At 46.2% G+C, this 20429-nt stretch overlaps 2 protein-coding genes across 6 annotated transcripts in view; one reads left to right on the forward strand and one right to left on the reverse strand.

The window, feature by feature from the left end:
* The window catches only part of LOC144120532 (monocarboxylate transporter 12-like), a 45475-nt gene extending 38985 nt beyond the window's left edge, over nt 1-6490 (forward strand). For all 5 annotated transcript variants that reach the window (XM_077653053.1, XM_077653052.1, XM_077653049.1 and 2 more), the window contains exons 4-5: nt 3756-4595; nt 5803-6490. In XM_077653053.1, the coding sequence (XP_077509179.1) occupies nt 3756-4595; nt 5803-5942 (980 nt within the window). In that variant the 3' untranslated portion in view covers nt 5943-6490. The remainder of the gene's footprint in view (nt 1-3755; nt 4596-5802) is intronic.
* Nucleotides 5148-19970, reverse strand: Ing5 (inhibitor of growth protein 5). Its single transcript, XM_077653054.1, has 6 exons — nt 19833-19970; nt 18611-18849; nt 16667-16775; nt 15035-15155; nt 13052-13196; nt 5148-9560 (listed from the first exon to the last, which is right to left on the reverse strand). The coding sequence occupies exons 1-6, from the start codon at nt 19867-19869 to the stop codon at nt 9459-9461; spliced, it is 753 nt and encodes a 250-aa protein (XP_077509180.1). The 5' UTR covers nt 19870-19970; the 3' UTR covers nt 5148-9458.
* Nucleotides 19971-20429: the final 459 nt, after the last annotated feature.

The raw sequence follows: 20429 nt of genomic DNA on the forward strand, positions 1-20429 counted from the left end.
CATTAAACACTACTACTACCACCACTACCTACGTGCTGATTAGTCCCGACGCGGCTGGGGCTCACGCAGCTGACGGAAACGTGGCGCCATCTGGCGCACCCATGGCGTTTTGCGCACGCGCAGTGGTGCCTCGCGGAAGGGGTTCGTGGAATCGCGGATCGTGCAATGTTCTCTCTCCAATGACAACGAAGGGCGGGAAACGCAAAAAAAAAACAATGGAATGGTGGTTCTTCAGCGCTCGCGGCGGCCACCATGGTCATTACGTCTTGTTCCGTGCTACGCCGGTTCTGCCAGGTGGTCGAAATTGTTCCGGCGATAGAACTGCGACAGTCGGGCTTGGAGACCTTAGAAACGACCCTTTCGGCACACCATGCAAGGGCACTCCCCAGGGATCGGTCATCTCACCGATATTATTCAACGTTGCGATGATCGGGCTTGCGCGGCAACTCGAGAGGATACCAGGAATAAAACACGCGATGTATGCCGACGATGTCACGGTATGGGTCACCCAGGGCTCTCTGGGGGAGGACGACAGACTACAGGAAGCAGCCGCGTGCGTGGAGAAGTACACCAGAGAAAGAGGCCTCAGATGCTCAACCGAGAAGTCGGAGCTGCTGAGAGTTGGAAGACATCCCACTAAAGCGGAGCTGGAAGTCTACCTGGAAGGGCAGAGGATCCCAGAGAAAGACATGATAAGGGTGCTAGGTATGCGGCTGCAAAGAAGCAGGAAATGCAGCCACACCATGAGCCTAATAAGTAAAGCAGCAGAGCAGGTAGGAAGAATGATCAGCAGAGTCTTGCATAGGCGGTACGGCATGAAAGAGGAAGACACGCTCAGACTCGTGAGCAGCCTGATAGTCAGCCGAGTCACCTATTCACTGCCCTACCAGATACCAACCAAAGCCGACATGGAACAGATACATGTAATATTAAGGAAGGCATATAAGACCGCCCTGCATCTACCTAGAAACACACCGAACGAGAAACTACTCCAGCTAGGAGCTAGGGATTAGTAACACCTTCCAAGAGCTGAGGGAGGCCCAAATCAGGGCACAGTATACGAGACTCCGAGGCACGCCAGCAGGCCGGGAACTGCTGAAAAGAATAGGGGTGGAAACACAAGAGCGCCTTGACAGGTACAGGGACGTCCCGGATGGAATTAGAAAAGCCATTCGGGTCGCACCCCTGCCCCCAGAAACATGGATCCGAACCTGCACGAAGGAAGACGGAAAGAGCCGAGTATATCGAGCGAGGCTTAGCCAATCTGGAAAACACGGTCTTCACGGACGCGGCGCTGTACCTGATTGATAGGAAGCGCACGGCCGCGGCTGTAGTAGTCGACCACCAGGGAGAACTGATCACCTGTGCTGCGGCAGAGGCTGCGGACGCAACAGAAGCCGAGGAGGTTGCCATAGCTCTAGCGGTCGCTTGCGGCTCCCAGGGAAACAAACCTCTAAACATACTTACAGACTCGAAAGAGGCATGCAGGAACTACACTAGGGGAAGGATAGGTGCCGCAGCCATGAACATACTCAGAAAAGCGCGTCTCAGACACAAAACACATACACAGCCTGGTTTGGATACCCGGACATGCAGGTATTAAGGGAAATGAAAGAGCGGACGGCCATGCTCGAGCGATGAGTTTCCGATCGGGATTACCGGACGACTTTTGCACCCGAGCCTGCGACGGGGGGTATGCAGAGCACCTGGCCCTATACAGGGGCTTAAGGTATGAATATCCTCCGCCACACAAAGCACTAACAAAGGAAGAGGCTACCGGGTGGCGCAGACGGGTATTTTTCCAAATTTACACATACTAAACAACATGTTTCCGACACAATACAGAGCCACATGCCCGTGGTGCGGGGCGGTACCAACGCTGTACCACATCACATGGGAGTGTGAGCGAAACAAAATTCCACCAACACAAACACACAAGTGCGGAGCAATGGGAGAGCCGGCTCGTCAGCAGCGAGCTCACGGTCCAAAGGACCCTGGTGCAGCACGCTTACGAGGCAGCGCGGCTCAGCGGAGCCCTGGAATGAGGGCCCGATCTTGCGAAGACAGGATCCGGGATCGCCTGATATGAAGACGACGCGGATCCTGCTGCCGCCGAACTACGCAAATGTTCAATAAAAGTTTTTTTCACTCACTCCGGAGCCCTCCACTACGGCGCCTCTCTTCCTTTCTTTCACTCCCTCCTTTATCCCTTCCCTTACGGCGCGGTTCAGGTGTCCAATGATATATGAGACAGATACTGCGCCATTTCCTTTCCCCAAAAACATATTATTCTTCAAAAACATGCTATAGTAGGATACACCTTAAAAAAACAGCAGTTGTTAACACTGGGCCACGGTCCGCGGCGTACTGTATTACTCCGCTCGCCAGTCACAAAAGTGAACGAAATCAGGTTTTTAATATTTGACTTTATTAAATAAACAAGTCAGATATCCAAATTCTAGAGCTTATAACTTTTTTCTCATGGTTAGCTTCTTGTTTAGGTGACAAGAGAAGTTTTAACGGCCCACATTTTTGTCGTGGAGGAATTCTGTGCGCCGGTCCTGAATGTGGGCGGAGCTTCACTGCAGACTTAAGTTGTATCCGACTATAGTGTGGCAAACATGAGAGCGCGAACCACTTGTCCAATGTCGCTGCTGCCCGTGGCCGACTACCGACCACGGTGGCTGACCGATAAGCGACAGGGCGTTCAAGTTCTAAGTTATAGCTTAGCAGGTCTAGTTTCTAGGTTAGTTCAGGTTATTCCATTGCGTTGTGACGCCCGCCAAGTTGAACGTTTGCAAAAGGTCTGCTACGTTGCTGGAACCGACGCCGAGAAATACAAACAAGGCAGCCTTCGCGAAACGCGGGACCACATGCACGAAAAATTCGGTATTTACGTAAGAGCGTCATAAGCAAACACGCGGGAAACACGACTGGTTCATGGACTGTGTGGGGATTCGAAAACAGTTGGTCGTTAAGAGCCTGTCAATCGTTTACAGCGCGGGAAAGATTCTCACGTGATACTCGACCCAGAGAGTATAGACGCGCGAGACCTCCGTAAATGCAGTGGTGAACAAATTTTTCTGCACAGGCCACAGGAGTACAACCGAGCCAGGAATCATTTTGTGCATCCAGCACATAGGATCAGGCCTCCTCAAGTTTCGCTCACTCCTGCCTTGCAGCATATTCGCCCGCGACTAACACTGCTTGAGCTACGGCTCGTACGACTAATGCGCTGCTCCAGGGACACAGAGTGAACGAGACAGTCAAAAAATGCCCGCAGGTAATTCATATTCGTCCCTTCTACCACCCCTAGACCCTGTTTACTCGAAATCAGATTTGAAAAAAAAAAACAGTGAAGGCATGTCATTTTTGGGCTCCCTATTTGCTTTCTCGGTGTCTCGTTCGCTCACCGTCGATTATGTTTGAAAGCGGTGCCCCTTTATTCAGAAGCAGAGCGGCACCCGAGTACTATTGGTGTAGCGTGTGCTGTTTGCTCATCTGTACTGAGGTAAGCGTCCAGGTACATCTTCACCAAAAATTATTTCAAACCTCGCGAAATGAAGCACAGTCTTTGTCAAAAGTTGCCCGCGCCATTGGGTCTTGCCACGAGGCGAAGTACAGTCTTGGTGCTGGCGCTCCGGGGCTCTATGCATGCATGTGAAGAAGTGCCTGTAATCTAGAGCGAGCCGCAGAGCGCAATTCAGGAAAAATAACGGCAAAGAGGCATGAACATAGCGCGCCACACTTCGCAGGCATCGGGCAAGGCATGATGTACTTCTGCAACACCATCGTGATCAACCAGTACTTCAAGCGGCACCGGGCGTCAGGCAACGGCATCTACTTCGCCGGGGGCACGCTCAGCTCCTTCTTCTTCCCTCCCATGCTGTTCAGCGTGATCAACACGTACGGGCTGCGCACCACGCTGCTCTTCCTGGGCGCCATCTCGCTCAACGCCATCCCGGCCTCGATGCTGCTCGAGTCGCCCTTCAGCCGCATGCGGCGCCGGCAGCAGAAGCTGCGCCTGGTCGCCGTTGACAACGAGTGCACGCCCGAGAAGATCAAGCTGCCCGTCGAGGGCAACAGCAACGTCGAGGAGAAGCTGGAGCGCTGGTTCCGGAGCCAGCTGGCCGTGTTCGCTTTCCTGCGACGGCCAATCTTCTATGTGATCGTGCTGACGGGCATCACCTTCTCCTTCTCGTTCGTCGTGTTCCCAGTGACCATAGTGGACTTCGCCATCAGCCGCGGCGTGGCCCGGAACCAGGCCGCGCTGCTGCTCACCAGCTTCTCGACAGGAGACCTGGTGGGCCGCCTCTTCAGCGGCGTGCTCACCGACCGGCGGCTGCTGCGCAAGGACCACATGATGGTGCTCACGTACGCAGTCTGGAGCGCTGCCTTCTTCGCGCTGCCCGTGTGCCACCTCTACGAGCTCACTTTCGCCGTCACCGTGGCGCTGGGCATGGCCGTGGGCAGCGGAGGCATCTTCAACACGGTTCTGCTGGCCGACTACCTGGGCGTGAGGGACATGCCCACCACGTTCGCCGTGTACCGCATGAGCCTCGGACTGGTCTCCCTCATCCGGCCCTTCTGCATCGGTGGGTTTTGTCAAACAACTCGCGAGCAAGGCAAACGAACTGACAACTTGTAGCAGCTATTATACAGAAAACTTGAAAGTTATAGCAGCAATTTCTAGTTTTGTAACAGGTAAAGTGCCATTCAGTAGAAGATTTTCCAGGTTTCGCAGCAGACAAAAAAAATCGTTAAAACCCTGCATTTTGCGGCATATAAAAAAGAGAGAGAGAGAGCTTGTAGCCAAATTCTGGACGCTCAAACAAACAAGGTCAAATATGCTAGTACCACAAAACCCTGAATGCATATGCCATGCACAGTTTCGTAAAACTTAACGCTATCTTTGTCCAGGCCATAGAGCCATCCCAAATAGAATTCGTTTTATCAATCCATTCAGTATGAACAAGTACAAGATATGTGAAGAAACTAAGCAATGTGCAAAAACGATTATATGATCTGAACTAAAGTCTCGATCTAGAACTATCATTTCTGTCTTTTATTAAATGATTTTAACATTGAGAATGCAACTGCAGGTAATGCAACTGGAGCAATGACATTCGAGCGTGGAATCAGCGCAGTGATTTTGAAAGCATTTTTTATTTTACCCCTCAGCTCTGACAGTTAAAGATCTACAGAGAAAATTTCACACTGCTTTAAATGGTTCACGGGAGTGGCAGTCATAGCCAATGTTCTTTGAAGCGTGCTTTCACAAAAACGCCAGCCAGCTTTAGTTCGCGAAACGTTCCAAGAGATTTTCCAACTTATGCTTCGCCTGCGTAGACAGGGCGCAAATTTTGTTGTGGCAGACGGTGCAGTTTTATCGCCGCAACAGGGGAGCACGCACAACCGAAGGCTTGAAAACGAAGCTATGCTACACGTACAAGGTGCAGTTGCAAAGACTGGCTCCATCCAAGGTTGTTTCCATCACCCAGTCTTTCTTGACCCACATGGCGTAAGGAGTCAGCATGCAAGTTTTAACCGAGCAGAATTGTGCAGGGTAACAATGGCAACCATGAAAACACAACTTAAGCGCACAAAGGATGAATTTGTATCAACTCATCACACTTCTGCAAGTATCCAGCCATATGAAAGGGCTACTTTGGTCCTTGAAACTGTAATATAAAGGACTGCATATTTGGAATTTGCTGGGAACAGTGTGCCACCCTGTTTGCGACTGGTGGAAATACTGTGCACAAGAGGAAGCAGTTAAAGTGCAACTTCTTCTCTGTGCAGGTTACTTCCGGGATCGGATAGGCACCTACGACGGCCTCTACTTTCTCCTGGGAGCCTACAGTTTTCTCATCTGCCTTATCTGGATTGGCATCTCCATCGCGCAATACAGCAGAACCACCAAAAAGTACACCCTCAAGTGAAGCCACCCAATCTGCACACACATCATCCCAAAGTGCACACCATTGTCTGCCATAGTCATCTACCTGCATTTCTACCCACCATTCTGTGCATACTTCTCATACATACATAATAATAAGAACAATGTGCTGTGCACAAGAAGAACCGAGCTTCTTGTGCTCATTTCTGCTGCCTTCGTTGTTCACAGAAAGCGCAACTACCACTTGTCTCTTCTCAGTGGGCCTGTGTGGACAGAGCTATAAGTTCTATACAGGTTACAAGAACAAATTAGAGGACTTGGCTATTCACAAATACCAGGCAAGTCAACAACATGCCCCAAGAGACAATACTGAAAACAAGAAAGACCATGTTATTGAGATGCTTCATAGGTACAGCATGGCCTCACTCGAGTCTGCTCTGAACCTGCAAGTTACACCTGTGCTTTGCTCCTGGGTGCGATGGTTTAGCTTTCTTTTATAGAACTGAATGAAGGCAACCTACATAGGTGTAGCAGCAGTACGGTAAGTTTTCACTTCCAGCAAAAAGTACAAAATAAAATTATATATCTATAGCCCAGCGGACGCCTGACATGAAAAGGGATATGCCGCTCACACCATTTTGATCTAGACCGTCGCCTCGTATGTGGCATTCAAAACACTGAGGCAGGTACCAACAGTAATGTACCAGAAGCTTCAGCGGCCTACTGTAATGGCCAAGTGGCTATGTGTTGTGATGCAGAGCATCAGATCATGGCTTAAATCCTGGCTGTGGCAGCCACATTCCAATGCAGGCAAATGGTGAATCCCCCTTCCCACATACCGAGATTTCGACATGCGTTAAACAGTCCTCTAATGGTAAAAACTAAACCAGAGTCCTCCACAATTGCACACCTCAAACACTGGGCACATGAAAATCTACTCATTCACAAAGCTTCAGCTGAGTGCTGTGAGAGTGGTGTAGTATGCTGCCGCCCATAATGCATAGCCCTCCATGCACAGAATTTGTTAGATATGCAGCCTAAGGGGTCTGCTTCCAGCTTTGCAGTGGAGTTCTCCAGCAGCTCTGGCTTTCCTATGCTTCAGAGCGAAGACAGTGACAATCCCCCTCGCCCTCAAGGGATTTGGAGCACTGGTAAACACAAGGCAAGCCACTGTATACAGCCTAAAAAGAAACTTCATGGGCTACATACAACACCCATTACTATGGCTGTCCTGAAACATAGTTTCCTTGCCTTAGGCTTTTCCATTAGGCCAAAAGGCAGTACGTCAAAGGAAACTGAAGTGGAAGTCCCTTTCCTTACAGTCTCCAACACAAAAGAACATCACCACATCCACAGACTTAACTTTCTTTCTTATGCCTGCTACAATATGAAAGGACTGCTTTAATCTAGGCAGGATGCACTTGAACTGTTTTTTGTCAGCTCGAACGCCAAAAAAAAAAAGTGACATGCAACTAAAACACACACATACACTGAATACGTGAGGATTCACTATTTCCTTTCTACACTGCAAAATCTTGTGGATTGCTTTCACTATCTAGGATGCATATGGAATAACCATTAGTCATGACAATGTTGACCAACAAGGGAGCAACGTGCTCCGACATCACACAGTACATGGGCTTCTAGCATGCTAGGCACACTAAATTCAGTGCCTTCAGTAAAATCCGTGATCAACAGTAAAGCTGTTGTCTCATCTCTGTAGCATGTACAGTAAAAATTTATTGGGGCATAATCACTTAAGCTGTAGTTCCACTTAGGATGTAGTCACATGAAATTCCCAACTGAGCGTCCATGAAACATCAAGAATTTGGTGCGCGCTAATGGCAGAGTGGTTTAACACGACCGTCTTCATTAGCCCGTGCCAATTTTCATGCACAAGGCTGAAGTGGTCTGTTGTAAAGCAGCCATGAAATACACCACGCACTGCAAGAAACCTTCACCGGTGCTTAGAGCACATAGGCCGGAATGACATGTCGATACTGATACTGTGCAGCACATGACAATGCAGCTGCTGACACACCCAGAGAGAGATTCATCCCGCCACTAGGGATGTCAGCATACCTCCCCTATTGTAAGCACCAGTGCCTGAGCAATTACGGTCCCAGCCATACTGATGTGCCTATCTCCATTGCAATTGCTTATCATTGCCACGTGACTGGCTCAGCATCTAAGCAGCACAGTGGCTTTGCAATTTAGGCTTGACGCAGCAAACTTTCATTTTACTCCATGTTCTGTAGCCATCACTGCCACATTGCTGGTTCACTGGAGTTGCTGCACGGCTGCAATTCAATCCATCGCATTGCCGCACTATTGGCATCATCATAGATCTTGTGCTTCCTATCATTCTCCAGCACACCTCCCATCAGGGGAGAAGCTCAGAGTGTTGTCCAGCGCCGTCGACGATGCCTGTAAAGGGTTCTTTCTGCAAAATTTTGCAGCCGGAAGGCGGTGTAGAAACTGCCGCCTTTTGAATGTCAGGGACATAAAATGTCCAGCTGAAACTTCTCCAGCGTGTTCTGATAATGACATTGTTGCCTCCATCACTGGTGAAACGTCATCCAATGCAAGCGACACCGAAGAGGAAGCAGAAGACAGCCCAGGGCCCTACCGCTGTGAAAAGTGTGCACGCGCTAGACATGTTTTGCCTGTTTGCCATAACATGGGCTTTAACTGAGCAAATGTAAACAGTTCAAATGCCTTCAAGGCTCCACCACTAGCTGCGAGGCCGCTTTAGCAGCAGACAAAATTAACGAATTTCTGTGGTCCTACATGAATAAAAGCATCCGTATGTGCCTTCCTTCATGGAACACCTCAGGTATCATCATATACCAGGTCAGCAGATATATTTAAGCTGTTTTCGGTTAAAGCATACTGCAACTTTCCCCGTAGTTTTTTCATGGTCCTGCGAGGTACGCCTTAACGAGGTTTCACTATCACTGCAGCAAGACAAAATACATACTGAATGGGACCAAAAAAAGTGAGTAAAAGTGGCAAGTGTAAAGTAGAAAGGTGTAAGAGAATAACCCTCTCACGTGCTGCATATGTTGCTCTCATCCAACCTTTCCACCCTCCAAAAAACCATCCAACAAAAAAAACATGATATAACTAGAAAATTTATCACTGTTTTGCATAAATTTTTACAGCATGCATGCCAGAAAACATGAGCGTCGTTGCCAACAGTAGCTTATAACACAAAGCAGCAATGAACCCTATGCTGCCGCAGGCAGCATGCTGCATCATGACTCATGTGTGGCTCTTCACACATTTCATTACTCCTGAACACAAAAAAAAAAGGTTGCTCTTTCCAGTAAGACCAACAACTAATTACACACAACAGGAAGGCTAACTTGCACAGGTACCTGCTGGTATAACCAGCAATATAAAACATCGCTACACTTGTGTTAACAGCAACAAAAAAATGCAATGCAGACACCGGCACACACACGCATACAATGCACTGTCTGCACATGTTGGCAGCAGGAGTGCCTCAGACTAGGAAGCACGCAAGTTTCCAACACTGCACCACACACACCAGCCACTATTTCTTCTTTCGCTCACTGGAACATTTTGGACAGAACCATTTTCCCTTTGGTTTGCTTGTGAGGCCAACACAGGTGAAATGGAACCACTCGATAGGGCACTGGAAGAGAAAACAAAGAGATGATTAGGAGTGAGTTGTTGTCTGTGCATAGTAATAAACTTGTGAACTACGCCCACACAAATGAGTGCATCTGGCATGAACAACATGAAAAAGACTCTACTGCTTGCTGGAAAACAATAAAGCTGGAGTATTCATGCAAAGATCTATCAACATTACACGTGTGCACATATCACATCAAACCACGAAGAAATTGTCATGCGCTAGCCAAACAGCTTTGCTTTCTAGCCCAAAACGAAACTGAAGTGGTAGTGAGCGCGCACAAAATCCGCACCTCAAGTCTCGTGCTTGCACTTGCACGAACTTGGCTTGCACGATAACAGCTTATCTTTTTGTCCGTGCCAATATCACAGGCTCTTTTCTGAAATGCCAAACTGCCGCTGAGCAGCCATGTTGCCACTCACTTCGGCGAACTCTAAAACTTCCTTCTTGAAAGCCGCTGTAAACTGCCTCCGCAAGCCTCTATTCATTGCTAACAAGGGATGCACATGAGGTTGAATGAAACAGCGCATGCGCAAAGATAAGCACGCCAGCAAATGAAAAAACAAAACAAAACAATGGAAGTACCGTATAAACGCGTGTAAGGGCCGCACTTTTTTTCCCAGATTGGGGGGGCAAATTTCGGGTTGCGGCCCATACACGCGATTTTCGAAAAAGATTTTTTTTTTTCAAGTGAAAGCAAACCAATCTGGAATGCGCGGCATTTATTTACCGTTCAGGCATCACTCACGGAGTCTTCAGACTCCGAGCTGGTACTGTGTTCAGGTAAATGTTCAGCCCACAGAAAGTCGTTTTCGGTCCCGTCTAAACTTTGAAATTCCGGTCACTTTGAAACTCCGGGTTACAATGTCGGTCGACACGGAATTCCACGCGGACAAAATCCATCCAAGCACAGTCGCGAGCGGTGCCCTCTTAAGCCGCCCTGTCGGCGTCTTGTCGTGATTGCCATTGGCCATCCATTCCGAATAATGCCTTTGAAATTCAACCTTAAAAGGCCGATTGACGCTTACATCCAGGGGTTGCAGCATGCCGGTGAGGCCGCCCGGTATCACGGCCATGTCTGTGCGGATACCGCGCAGGCGTTCCTTAACCCTACTTGTCAAGTCACCGCGGAAGCTGTCCAAGACGAGGAGCGATCGTCGGGCCAGCATGGCGCCTGGGCGCTTCTCCCAAACGCTTTTTACCCAGTCGAGCACAAGCTCATCGTCCATCCAGCCCTTTTCTTGGGCGCTAACTACAATTCCTTTGGGGAAAACGCCTTTAGGAATCGTTTTTCTTTTCAGGATGACATAGGGGGGCAGCCGTTGTTCCACACTTCCATTGAATAGCATAGCAGCTCTTCTTCTAGCTCAGGAAATTTGCATGGCTTGCTTCGGAAAGCGCGCTTTTTGGAGCTGGTATTCTTCAACGCATCCCTTTGTCCGCACCACCGTCGGACACACTTCTCGTCCACGTCAAATTTTCTGCCCGCGGCACGCTTGCCGTGTTCGAGAGCGAACTCCACTACTTTCAGTTTAAAGCCCGCCGTGTAGCTGTTGAGGTGCTTGCCCATCGTGCAACAGTGACAATGCTCGGAGGCAGTGCATGAAAAAGTGAAGAACGACAGCGCACGAGAGCAACAACTATGCCGAGCGACCACGCTAACACAACCACCAAAAAACGCATGCTTTGACAGCCTGAACAGAACAAAGTTAGACCTGGCGATACCGATGCCGATACGGATAGCGGCAGTACAGTAGCAGAAGCTCGCGGCAGAAGAAAAGATGATGATGATGACCCGCGGTCTCGGGCGCCATCCATGGGCGGCACCTCGAAGCTCCTGTGCGCATGTATTTCGAAGGCTATTCTTGCGTGTTTCCTGGAAAGTTTGGGTGCGGCCCTTACACGGATTTTTTTTTTTTCAAGTATTTCCTTTGGGAATACGGGGTGCAGCCCTTACACGGGTGCGGCCCTTACCCACGTTTATACGGTAATCACGTTTCGATGTCGATGTGGCTTTAGAACTCCCTTCACGAGCAAGCATAGCACATGTTCCCAGACTGTGCCTGACATTCTGCTAAAGACCACTATACAAGATGAAGGGCGACTTTATCTTGCTTTTTCAAGAAAAAATCTCAACTTATATTCCTGTTTATATGGTAGCTGGCAGTATAGAGGCTTGAGCGAGATGGCGGCACATCATTCTTGAAACATCACAAAAAAAGACAAGGTTGCAGGAACAGACGTACACACAGGCACTCACTTATACCTCAGGGTCAGCACCTGTGTGTATGTCTGGTCCTGCATCCTTGTCTCGCTAGCACTGTTTCAACAAGGAGGTAGCTGATATGCAGAGTGGGTTGAGTGCACTTACTATACTCACCAACAATGCACACCAGCACAGCTTTTGCAGTTCAACCAGGACCACGATGGCCTTTATAACATAAACCAAAGAATAGAGCAACGAATCGCAGAGGCATGCAGACCTTCTAGCTACAGTGCACGTAACCAACAGTACAGTGGTGGAAGGACAAAGCGGTATCCTTCCGAACAAACCAATCGACTGCAGTAACATGCGCTATGGGCTTGCCAAACTCACTACACTAATTACCAATACATCATGAAACATTTTTGATGAGATCGAAAGTACATCTGATAATTCACCAAGTTGCTCTTGACACTGGGCTCTGCAAATCCTGAATACAAACACTGCCTGCCAGCCAACAAGAAAAATATTACAAGGAAAATATGTGCACAATACACAAGAGAGCTAGCTAGTTTTCTCTTTCTGTACCACCATGCATTTTAAGTTATTTTTACCACGAATGTGACAGCACTCTAGTCAGAACTACAGCAAAGTTGCTTTTTTCCAGACTGTTTTGATAAGAAGCACTCTATGATGGTGGGCAATGCTGTTGAAATCAAATGCCATGATTTCTGCACTACAATACTACCTCCAGTTCTCATAAACTGAATGTGTATGACTAGGCTGTGACGAGAGAATACTCTAATCATTCTTCACTTCATATTAAGAAAGCACTACTGAAGCTGCTCAATGATTAAACACCACAAGCAAGCAACGGTGCAAGGAAACTCGGCTCTAGTATCACTTCCAATTCGTTTTGTGTAATTTTCAAGGTGGGTTCACACTGGCTAGTCGCGGCAGTCGCGTGACAGGTTTAGATTGATTTGTTACGCTCGCTCCTCACTTTTCTAGTGCTTGAGAAACCGTAACTAAATGACCGAAATTCTTTGTGCGACGTTTCCGACTCACCAGTACGAACCCACCTTCAGTACTCCCTGACATACGATAAAACTGTCCTCGTGACATTACTGTCTCCCTGCATGCTCAGAACTCCCCTCACACTTTCAACATGAAACAAATACAGGTTAACAGCGTGACTTTGACGAACTAGTTACCTAATGGTTAGCATATGAACCACAACAAGCGATAAGGAAAACGAAAACAGGGCAATCAGTAATGCAAAACTTACATCAGGATTGTCACAGCCAATCATTTCGCCGTAAGACACCTGATGGCAGAGGCAGTAGGTGGGCTCGTTGGGGTCCACAGGCATGTCGAGGACATCAGACGGGTGTGAGATGCTGATTGACTGCAACAAGGGCACCTCCGCCGACCTGCGCACATAGCACAAGGCAGCTTATTCCACGTGCTCATGTCGCAAGAGAGCAAAAGAGGAAGCTCATCCGTCCAACCACACTAATACACTGTGAACTGATGCCACAAAGGTCACAGTTCAAGACAACACTGCATACAGCCCAAGGCATTGCTGGACTTGACCACTCTTGTCCAATCTGCTACTTCAACCACTCTTTTACAACCAAATAGGCCCATAGTCAAGTGCAAATACTGCCTGGGGTCAAAAATATGCTGTGCACATATGCTTTCTTATTAATGCTGTGTGTTGGCACCTTAAACAAATGTACTATAAAGGCAGATTGGGATAGTTGGTATGACATAGGAATGGGTAAACAAAAGTGATATATTAAAGCCGTTGAGTTCAAGAAAATCCTTCACATTATGTGCTTTATGATGAATGCACTTCTAATATATAAGAGCAGAAACAACATCAGTGCTCCAATAGTTCACCTCACATGCAAGCCCTGGTAGAAGCATCGAGAATCCACAATTTCTTTTTTAAAGAGCACTACGTTGGTGTTTGACTCTTGTAAAAAAAAAAAAAAATTCAGGGAAAAGGTGCCACACAGTTTCAAATGATGAAGTTTTTTGCCACTGCTTTAAAAAAATAAAAGCATTTTCTCATTAAAGCCCTGTGCAGCAGGGGTGAGACAAGCAACTAGCACCTCCCCATTTTTTTACTCACTTTTCCTTTACAATATGAGTACAACCAGATAGTAGTGCATGTTAGCCAAAGCAAGAAGTTTCCAAGTAGAACCAAAAAGCCAGTCAATGCCTGTTGGATATGAAAGCAACTTACACGAAACTGCTGAAAAAGAAAAAAAATTCTATCTTTGTACATGACCAGTGTTATGGGAAAACGACTTTTACTGCGCCCAAGTGGAAACCTATTTATCAAGTCTCTAAGCTCCAGCCTGCAGGTGCGGGTACTAAACTAGTGTGGTTCATGCTTTAGGCTAGCCTGGTATTGCAGAGAACAAGAATACTGTTCAGTGGACTTGCTGCCTCAGTTAGAGGAACAATGAGTGGCTCATACCCCTAAGTGCTAGCACACAAAAGCCACATAATTTGAAAAGCATTACACTCCTCAGGTGCACAGAGCCGTAATATACTGCCATGGGAATTACATTGCCTCTAAACATTCCTCAGCAGTGGCTACTTGCAATCTCATGCTCACAGCTGCTCACAAAATCAGAGCACTCCAAATGTCAGTTGTCGTGGTCTGCCATGTTGGACATGAAATGGAGAGGCTAGTATAAAATTAAATCATGTCAGGACTTGCATTATGAGATGTACAGAGATCTACTGACGATGCCCTTGGTGTCTGCATGAACTATACAGTGTATGACAAAAGGTCAAATGTCACGGCTGTCATAGTGGCTAAATTATATTGTCAACTATTGAAACCCATGCTGTTAGCCAAGCCAAGACCATATTGAACAATTCAGACAGCTTCTATTTGTACAAAAACAATTTCAAGCTCAGTAAACAGGGCTTTTACATTGGCCACACAGATGACGAATACGAACTACTTTATGAAAGGCATTTTTCTAGCCAAAGAGCAAATATTAAAATATATATGAAATTAAGCAAGCACAACAAGCACAATCAGAGGCTCCATACTCTCAAAGAAAAAACAAATGATTCACAAAATTGTTGTCAGTGCTCTCGCAGAAAACTTCTTTTCTGAAGTGATAAGGCCCACAAAAGGTTAGGGAATCAACGCAAGGTTAGTTTCCGTGAACTGTTGAGCTGCTAACAAGAAAAACCTAAAATAAAGTAACGTCCATTTGTGAATACAGGAGTCAGTACTTACTGGGAAACTTGACCTTTAAGTTTCTTGCGAGACGGCTTGGGAACCTCATCATCCGAGGACATAGAACGTCCACGCTTGCTTTTTTTCTTCTCTACTTTCTCTTGTGTTTTTCTTCCCCGCTCTGGAATATGGTGCGATGAACACATAAGCCAGATGTTAAAAGGACACTGAAGATAACTCCATCCAATTTTTGCTCTCAGTACAAATTGATTGCATGGCTCTTTCTGGCTATGTTGATATTTGTCCTACAGCAAAAGAGGTAGTATGTATTACTGAGGAAATTGCATTTAAAAACTTTCCTATCAATCAATCTAAATTTATGTCAACACCAAAAAGTACTCTGCAATCTCTGCTATGAAGTGAATGGCAGTGTAGCATAGTCTTTGTGATACATGTCCAAAAAACTGTGTCAACACATTGCAGTTTACTTGCAAAATCAGTCAGTGAAGGTAAAACCTGTATTTCGTTCCTCAGCCTTTTCTAGCTTACAAAAGCTCCATTTTTGAGTGAAAGTAACGTCTTTGTCAGCAGAACGCAGCAATCCATCAACACAGGCCACCTTCAATTGGTCTTCAGGGTACTTTTTCACAAACTTTGCACAAGCCAATCCTTCCTCAGGCCCCGCTTTGTCAAATTCATTAGATGCCTAGTCAACTAAAATTTAACTAAATTAATTTAAGTAAACAATGCAAAAACTGCAGCTAAACTGGGCCAATTTTTAGGTTACAGCCTGTGTAAGCGATGAGTAAAAAATAATTTTTTTAAAGCAAAAACAACACACTAATCAGGGAATGAGCGGCATTTACTCTACGCTCTAACTTCGTCATTCACTGAGCCTTCAGACTCCAAGCTGGTACTGTTCTCCAGTGCAAGCTCATCCCACAAGAAGTCGTCTTCAGTGCCTTTCAAAAAGTCTGAGATCCCAGTCACCTTGAAACTGAGCGATACAATGTCCATAGGCACAGAGCTTCACACGGAAAAGATCCAGCCAAGCACAGTCATGAGCGGTGCCCTCCACACCTTTTGGTTGCACCATTGTCGAATGCACTTCTCAACCACATCAAGTTTCCTGCCCACTGCATGATTGCTGTGTTCGACAGCAAACTCTGTGACATTTAATTTAAAGCCAGCAGCCGTGTAGATCAAGGTGCTTCCCATCGTGCTAAAATTCCAACACTCGGCGGCAGTTCATTAAAAAAGTAAGAAACAGAGCTAGAAAGTCACACTACATGTGTGGTTGACAGCCACGAAAAGCCTGGTGATACTGATGCTGCTTTGGATAGCCGCAGTTCGCGGAGCAGGAAAAAGGTTGGTGATGATTATGACGACCTGTGGCCTTGCATGCTATACGTGGGCAGAACCTGAAAGCTCCTGTGCGCGAGCATTTCGAAGACTATTCCGATGTGGGTTGTAGAAAGGTTGGGTACAGCCTCACAAGGGTCTTTTTTTATTTTTGATGTTTCCTTCGGGAAAACAGGGTGCTCCCCATACACCGCAGCAGCCCTTACATGCGTTTATACGGTAATATAACTAACAAAGTTACTGCCTTACTGGTTGTCACTGAAAATTCCTGCCTTTCACCAAGAAACTGAAATAACCTAAGCAAATGAGATGCACAGCCATTCAACTCACTTTTAGTCCCACTCTCTGAATCGCTCCCTTGGAGAGTCAGAGCCTTGTCTTTAAGATCGGCCTCAAAGCGTGCCAGGTCAGCATCAAGGTGCCTGATGTGTTTATCAACCTGCAGGGACACCAAACACAATTTGACACACTGGTAGTAACATGAACAACTGTGTCTGAAAGCTACAAAACCAAATAATTAGAAGGAAAGATAAGAGAAGAATAGTTGAGGGAACAAGCTAAGGTAACTGCAGGAAGGGTACAGTTCAAAATAACTGAAAGAGGTCTCTCTCAAGCAGTGGATATGATGTAGCTACAATTTGCAAAGATGATGCAATGGAAAAAAAAAAATCAAACAACACATTCACAATACTCATCGTGCACTAAGTGCATCCATTGCCCAAGTTAAGAAAAAAATTCGTCCCTTACAATTTTTCTCACAACATTCTGCTTGCTCGAAAATTAAAACCGAATGTTGGCAAAATATTTTAAATCGAAAAGAAAAGCAAAGTTCAGTTACTGTTATGCCAGGCTAAACAACAAAAGAGGACCAACAGGATAATTCCCAAGTAGTAGTTAGTGCGAAAAATGCATTGCGATGATCAGACATCATGACAAGTTACAATTACAACAAAAGCTAGTGTACTGTCAGCATCAAATGAAATGCGAACAGAATAGATGTAATAAAACATACACCTAAAAAAATATCAGCTGCTGAAGTAGATTAACACTTCCACGCAGCAATCTTTGCATGCATAACTGAAGTAAATATCAAGTGAGCTGGTGTCCTGCTTCCCTCAACTAAAACCTAATTTTGCTGTTCAGCTTTGAGCGGCGCCCTTTGCATTTTGTTTGACGCTAACAGTGAAGTTAAATTTCAAGTCAAGGATTAGATGAACAGCACATACTAGGCCGAAAAATTGAATAAATTACCTACCAAAACAGTAATCTGAAAAGCCAAAACCTTTATAATGTCCTTTATCAACAGAGATAACTAGATGCATTACCAAGTAATGTCATCTTATCAACCAAGCAAATGAGACACAGAGAGGACAACAAGATGAGAGCCTAAAGAATCTGTAGTATCTGAGCTAGTTGGTTCATAGCTCAAACACAGCAACAGCCAACAAGAAATAACACACATGGTACTTGAGGTTTAAAAGAGTATACACATCTTACTTTTAATTGGATGTTTTCTTCGTTGTATTGATGCTTGAGACATTACTATACAAGGATAACCACAAGATAACCGCTAAATAATCTATATCATTTCTTTTCTCTCCTTTCAGTTTCTTTTTTCAACAGCCAAGAAATGGCTATGACATCAATGATGGGTATAAGTCATGTCAGGCATGAAGAAAACTGAGATAGAATGTCTGCTTCAATGTTTCAATTCAATACGACACTAAAGCAAGCCTGCCACAAGAGCTGGAATCACTACAAGCGAAGAAGCAGTGATTATTTTGCAGTTTTTTTCACGCCTCATGCGACCTATACAGACCCTTGGCATCATAGCCACTGCTGAGCTGTTGAAACCGAAACAGGCGAGAGAAGAAATTCAACTATTACTTGGCGATTGTAGACAAATACTACGTTGTGATCATGTATACTAATGAAAATCATTGCAAAGAAGAAAACATGCACCCGAAATATGGTGCCGATACTCCTTTAACATCAAAGAATGACATGGGCTTTGAGGAAAACTGTAGTGGAGCGCTCTGGATTAATTTTGAGCACCTGGGGTTTTTCAACGTCCACCGACACCGCACAGTACACACGAGTGATCCGTGTTTCCCCTCTACTGAAATGCTGACGCCGAGATCGAGCCTGCATCCGCAGGACCAGCATTAAAACGCCCTAGCCACTGAACCAAAGCAGCGGCGCCAGGAGAAAACATATAGAGAGGAGCACCCGACACAAGGTTGAGTAAATGAGCACTGGTACTGCACAACTTACCATCTCATACGTCTGCATGGCCAACTGAACCTTGTCATCACCGTACTCTTTTGCCTTTTCAAACATCTTTCGGATATTTTCGAGATGCTCACACCGTTCTGACGCTGTGTAAGTCTTAGCATGGTTCATGTATGTCTGTGACAACTTCTCAATGTTCTTTGAAAGTCCCAGCACCCTTGTGTCAAGATCACGCATCAAGTTGAAATTCCTCTGGAGCTCAGATGGCAATGTCTCCAAACCTGAAAAGAGCAACGATATGCAGGCATTATACTCAATCCACATGTAAGCCCATGAGACATCCAAATTTCTCTATTTTGTTCATGCAGAGCGAAGCTTACAAGGCGATTTTGATGACATTTGCAATGTCATACAACAGACTTCCGAAAAATAAAAAACTGGCACTTTGAACACTTAGGCTCTTGAAGAGTTACACCATTATGGCTCTCTGCACAGCATAAAAAATAAACCGCTGCGGCAATTTTCACTATATTTTATATACATATTTTTTTTATTCGCCAACAGAGGGTATTCGCCTGGTTTCACTTTCACGTGGCTCTTTTTCAAATACAAAACATAAGCACAACGCTATAAGAGTAAAACACAACAGGCGGCCGCACGGTTTCGCACAGTAACAATGTCACGACTTCGCGGCACGTACTGCCTGTTGACTGAAAGAAAAATCCCTAACTGCAGTGGTTTGCTGCTCTCTGAAATGTTGCGATCCGATCCGAAAGTAAGGCAGCAATTCGTCGCCCCTCGAAGTTTACTAGGGTAGCAAATCGAAACGTAATAAGGCCGCAACAAACTGCGTTATGAGCATGACGCCAAAACACTGCAGTCACATTTTATAGGCATTTCTTTCAAGAAAATCTAGTTAGGACAAGAGCTGCCAGTTTTCATATCCGGTTGTTCTAATGCACTACACCAAACAATGTATACAGAAAAACTTCTCAGCGGCTAATATTAACTTGCGATAAATTGTCTGTTCCCACAGCAAGACAACGCAACAGCAGCACCAAAAGCTATAAAACAAGCACAGCAATACACGTAAACAAGGACTGGATCATGGATGGAGTTGCCGCCAAAACGATCCCTGGCTGATGCATTTAGCGTCGCACGCATAACCACAAGACGACATAAAATACTCGCTACAAAGCAATAACCCCACAACCACAATATAGATAAACTAATGAGAACATAACGGGGCACAATAAACACGTACTGTCAAGGTAGTGCTCCAAATACACAGCCGTCGCCATGTTTTCATTCCTAGATACCGCTGCTGCGGCTGGCAATGGAGCTGAGGCTCGTTATACGAGGCGACGGGGCTTGAGAAACCCATATGCCTATATCCTACATGCCCATAAGTAAAAAAACTCTGACCCACACATCCGAAACAGTACGACGGGGTGGAACTTTGTTTAATACAGAATTAATTTTTTAATTCCTAAGTTCGTCTTGTTTCGCCCGCTTTACGAGCCGAGCGTAGCCAGCGTGAGTGAAGCCAAAGAAAGGATGGTACTAGCCTCTATAATGGTACTAAGGTGGCCCCTCTAACCACCTTAATAGCACTAGAATATTGGATAGTGCTAAGGTGGCACCCTAATAGTGCGCTCACAGGCACAGCTTGACCCGCCGCGGTGGCTCAGTGGTTAGGGCGCTCGGCTACTGATCCGAAGTTCCCGGGTTCGAACGCGACCGCGGCGGCTGCGTTTTTATGGAGGCGAAACGCAAGGGCGCCCGTGTGCTGTGCGATGTCAGTGCACGTTAAAGATCCCCAGGTGGTCCAAATTATTCCGGAGACCTCCACTACGACACC

The sequence above is a fragment of the Amblyomma americanum genome, chromosome 2 (assembly GCF_052857255.1).
Source record: "Amblyomma americanum isolate KBUSLIRL-KWMA chromosome 2, ASM5285725v1, whole genome shotgun sequence".
NCBI lineage: Eukaryota > Metazoa > Arthropoda > Arachnida > Ixodida > Ixodidae > Amblyomma > Amblyomma americanum.